This window comes from Palaemon carinicauda, chromosome 26, assembly GCF_036898095.1.
Source record: "Palaemon carinicauda isolate YSFRI2023 chromosome 26, ASM3689809v2, whole genome shotgun sequence".
NCBI classification, from domain to species: Eukaryota; Metazoa; Arthropoda; class Malacostraca; order Decapoda; family Palaemonidae; genus Palaemon; species Palaemon carinicauda.
The window spans coordinates 97,722,913-97,727,912 of NC_090750.1; the positions used below are offsets into that span (position 1 = coordinate 97,722,913).

At 33.0% G+C, this 5,000-nt stretch overlaps 1 protein-coding gene across 1 annotated transcript in view; it reads right to left on the reverse strand.

The window, feature by feature from the left end:
* Window positions 1-5,000, reverse strand: part of LOC137620081 (uncharacterized) — a 489,014-nt gene that overhangs the window by 341,776 nt on the left and 142,238 nt on the right. Inside the window, exon 4 of the mRNA XM_068350356.1 lies at window positions 1,382-1,547. Within this exon, the coding sequence (XP_068206457.1) occupies window positions 1,382-1,547 (166 nt within the window). The remainder of the gene's footprint in view (window positions 1-1,381; window positions 1,548-5,000) is intronic.

Genomic DNA, 5,000 nt, shown 5'->3' on the forward strand with positions numbered 1-5,000 from the left:
TCCCTCATTGCGGTTCCTTTCTTTCGTTAGCTGTCTTTCGGAACAGTTTGTAAAAGTGTGGGGTTATCTCTTCCAGTTCTATAATCTCTCTTGGAATAATATCACCTGGATCTTGAGCCTTAGACTTACAGAGTAACTTTATTTTCTTTTTGACCTCCTCTATTGTAAAGGTGATCCTGTTTGGTGGTTGTGGCCCTTCATATTTGATAGCTGGTACGGGGAGGATCATCGTTTTTTCCCTAGTGAATACGATTGTGGAATATGAATTCATCAGTTCGGCTTTTTCCAAATCATTTGTTATAATATTACCCTCCAAACCTCATGTATTCCATCTCCTTTTTATAATTTCCTCTGGCCTTAAAAAGTGTTCCAATGACCTATGGATTTAACTTATTTTTCGGGCATATGGACTTGACCTTTCAATTATCCCTACGGACTTACTGAGGGTGAAGTGGCTAACATTGAATCGTGGGGACATACCTATAACTACAGTATAGTATTATTGGTCTTGTTTCTAGCCGTTTCAACAGTTTTTCTAGCTGTTTAACCAAAGGCTCTGTTTGGCAGGCAATATCCTTTCTTAGGAATAGATCGTTTACGGTTGCCTGAACAATAATAGCGGTCTTGTTCTCTGCTATAGTTTTACTAACTACTTCTTCTATCTTCAGTGAGTTAGCACCTGGATAGGTCCTGACCTTTCTCCTCCTTTTCTGGACGAAGTGCTCCCATTGCTCCCTTACCATCGAGTCTACAATGAACACAGTATCATCTTCCTCTTCCTCTGCTAGGAGGGAGAATCTGTTTCTGAGTTGCATTTCTAGGCTGCTGTTTCGTCTTGGCCTTTGCTACCCTTCCTCTAGTGAGTTTCATGAACTTTGTTTTTGTTGGCAATTATTTCCTCTCTAGCTTCTGTCCTTGATTTTACCTTTTTTTTTTATTTCTTGGATACTAATCCAATTTTCTACAACATAGTCTATGACTCCTTTGTTTCTTATTTCTAACTGTTGGAACTTAGACATAATCTCTGTCATTTGTTTGCTTAGTTATTGATTTTCCTTTTTCAATTTGTCTATTTCCTTTTCCTGCTGGGAGAACAGGCATACACAATCACGGTGCAGGTTTGCAGCGCACCCTTCATTAAAGTCGACGCACCATTTCTTTATCTAGCACTTTGCACATCTGTGCTTCATCTTCAGTTTCTCACTCCTGTTTAATGCTGATCCTGGGTCTGTTATCTAAGAGAGAGAGAGAGAGAGAGAGAGAGAGAGAGAGAGAAGCAAATCGCATTGGATATATGATACCTCCTATTTCTAAACATGTGTCCGCAAGTAACAGAAAAAAAAAAGAGGGTTGATTCATAATGCGAATACCGCTTCCTTACCTCTTGGTTCGTATCTGTAGGCGAGCAGAAATCCCGTATAGGTCGTGAATTGGTCGCTAATCAGATCGATAACCATTGTGTCTGATGGCGAGGTCAGAAACACATTCCTCGTTAGATCACCGGACATCTTCAGCAGCTGATGAGAACGTTCCTCGTTCGTATAGATCTGTGAAGAAAAAGCAAGACAAATGTAGGAGCAGAAATTAAAGGAAACCCGATTTAAAAAAAAGTTAAAGTTGCGGGTTTTAGGTCTCCACAGAGACGATTTACATCGTCCTCCTCGGGCGACCATTAGCCAGCAAGGATTATCACTAGTCCCCTCTAACCTCCCCCCAAGGCACCACCCTGGGAGTACCCCCCCGGTAGGAGGTCTCTCAGTATTCGCGTCCCTGGCGGGGACCGAACTCGGGACCTCTATAATAGAAATCCGCGACGCTACCAACCTTGCTATCCGGACAACGTTGATGGAAGACTTACGTTAGATTGATATTGGTAACAAAGAAGAGTTGCTAAAGTGAATATCTCAAATTCTTTCTTAATCAGGAAGAAGCTAGCCCTAAATGCATCGAAGATCTCAGCGTATAAAAGTGTTGGAAATTTATAAATGTAAGTATGAAAAAGCATTAATTTCAGACTACAATATTTGTTAAATGCCTACAGAAATAAGGAAAGGATGGAGCCAATCAACAACCATAAGAATAGCATGTGAAAAGTGGGTAGAATGGAAGAATTACAAAGAATGTGTTGAGTGAAGTGACACCTATCTGGGTATAAATCACATCAGTCAACTTATAATTAAACGGGAATAAAACGATCAAACTTTATAACTTATATTGAAGATATTAGAAGGAGGGAAAGTAAAAGATATGAGAAGAGCTTTTAACTAAAATAAAAATCAACTTCATTTTGACTTGAGTGAGAGGACAAAAGAACTTGAAAAGTGCTGACGTAGTGATAAACTGAATGCCAGCAGAGTACCTAGAAAGAAATAGTAGAATGTATGTCTAATGTAAGTTGTACTCATAAGATGTATTTTGTGGCTGAACAAAACCAAATTTGAAGAATCTGTTGGCATGGAATGTACCCGTACTCTATAGCCCAGGCATCTTAAATTGTCAAATATATCTTTGAGCAATTTTCCATCCTAGGCATTGGCCTTGGTAAGGATAGGGAAGTGGGGAATGGGGGATAAGGATGAGTACCCCTGGATACAATTCAGTTTATAGCCCGAAGGCAGGAACTCGGGATGGGAAAGAGTAAGAAAAGAAAGGGGGGAAAAAGAAGTAAAGGAGGAGAGTAAAAGAGAGGGGCAGACCCTCTTGCAATGTTAGGTAGAATAAAGCAGAGTGATAGGAAAGGAAAGGAAGGGTTTTTTGGTTGACACATCTAGCCCTGCTGCAATAAGGATGTTAAATGGCCCTTTTCGAAGGCAAAAAAGGTATGATGGCAAATTATTTATGAGTTCTGTATTTGAAAATTAACTTGAATTATTAATTAATGGTATTTAAGTTGTTGATTTTCCTTCCTAGGGAAATCTTATGGTTCATTCTGGTTTTAAAAGTTTACACAAATATTTTTGTTCCTTTTGTATCACTCTACGATACTCCAACGGAGGAGCGAGCCACGAAAAAATAACACAAAAAAACAAAAGCTTGATCGCTCTATAAGCCCAGTGATAAACTTCACTATCATGATAATCAAACAAAACGCTAATTAACTATCATTATCTCAAAACCTTCTAAAACAGCGATAAGGCATTGTTTCTATGTGTTTTTATATATAATGTCAGGGCTGTGAATCTCACATAAACATAAGGAATGCGACACGAAATTTCACCTTCATTAAGGAGCTCTTCTTCATTTACTTCCTATTTCTAGGATTCATAGCAAAATTAATCAAAGGATAGCCAGTTCCTTGTGATGCGCATTGCCTATCTAACTTTGAATAACGACAGAGACATATTCTGTTACATAGCATGATACAAGAATTATTTATTCTACAACGTAATGTATATTTCCTCAATATTAAAGAATACACTTGCAGAAATTTCATTTCTTAGAGGAAGCCACAGGGAAGCTCACCATATGATTAATGGATCTGACCTTTAGAGTTACCCTTGCTTAAAAGCTTCTCATTTGTAGCTTCGTCTTTAAAGTATAAAATATAAAATAGATACCATAGCAGCAACTATAATAGCGAAATTAAAAAAAAAAAAAAAAAAAAAATTATCATATTAGATTTTCTTATTTTTTCCATCATTTTATTAAAATAAAAGTCTAAATTTACTCTGTCGTATTCATAAGTATGAAGTATAAAATAGAAACCAAAGCAGCAACTATAATAGCGAAAAAAAAAAAAAAATCATCATATTAGATTTTCTTATTATTTCCATCATTTTATTAAAATAAAAGTCTACATTTACTCTGTCGTATTCATAAGTATGAAGTATAAAATAGAAACCAAAGCAGCAACTATAATAGCGAAATTAAAAAAAAAAAAAAAAAAAAAAAAAAAAATCATCATATTAGATTTTCTTATTATTTCCATCATTTTATTAAAATAAAAGTCTACATTTACTCTGTCGTATTCATAAGTATGAAGTATAAAATAGAAACCAAAGCAGCAACTATAATAGCGAAATTAAAAAAAAAAAAAAAAAAAAAAAAAATCATCATATTAGATTTTCTTATTATTTCCATCATTTTATTAAAATAAAAGTCTACATTTACTCTGTCGTATTCATAAGTATGAAGTATAAAATAGAAACCAAAGCAGCAACTATAATAGCGAAATTAAAAAAAAAAAAAAAAAAAAAAAAAATCATCATATTAGATTTTCTTATTATTTCCATCATTTTATTAAAATAAAAGTCTACATTTACTCTGTCGTATTCATAAGTATGAAGTATAAAATAGAAACCAAAGCAGCAACTATAATAGCGAAATTAAAAAAAAAAAAAAAAAAAAAAAAAAAATCATCATATTAGATTTTCTTATTATTTCCATCATTTTATTAAAATAAAAGTCTACATTTACTCTGTCGTATTCATAAGTATGAAGTATAAAATAGAAACCAAAGCAGCAACTATAATAGCGAAATTAAAAAAAAAAAAAAAAAAAAAAAAAAATCATCATATTAGATTTTCTTATTATTTCCATCATTTTATTAAAATAAAAGTCTACATTTACTCTGTCGTATTCATAAGTATGAAGTATAAAATAGAAACCAAAGCAGCAACTATAATAGCGAAATTAAAAAAAAAAAAAAAAAAAAAAAAAAATCATCATATTAGATTTTCTTATTATTTCCATCATTTTATTAAAATAAAAGTCTACATTTACTCTGTCGTATTCATAAGTATGAAGTATAAAATAGAAACCAAAGCAGCAACTATAATAGCGAAATTAAAAAAAAAAAAAAAAAAAAAAAAAAATCATCATATTAGATTTTCTTATTATTTCCATCATTTTATTAAAATAAAAGTCTACATTTACTCTGTCGTATTCATAAGTATGAAGTATAAAATAGAAACCAAAGCAGCAACTATAATAGCGAAATTAAAAAAAAAAAAAAAAAAAAAAAAAATCATCATATTAGATTTTCTTATTATTTCCATCAT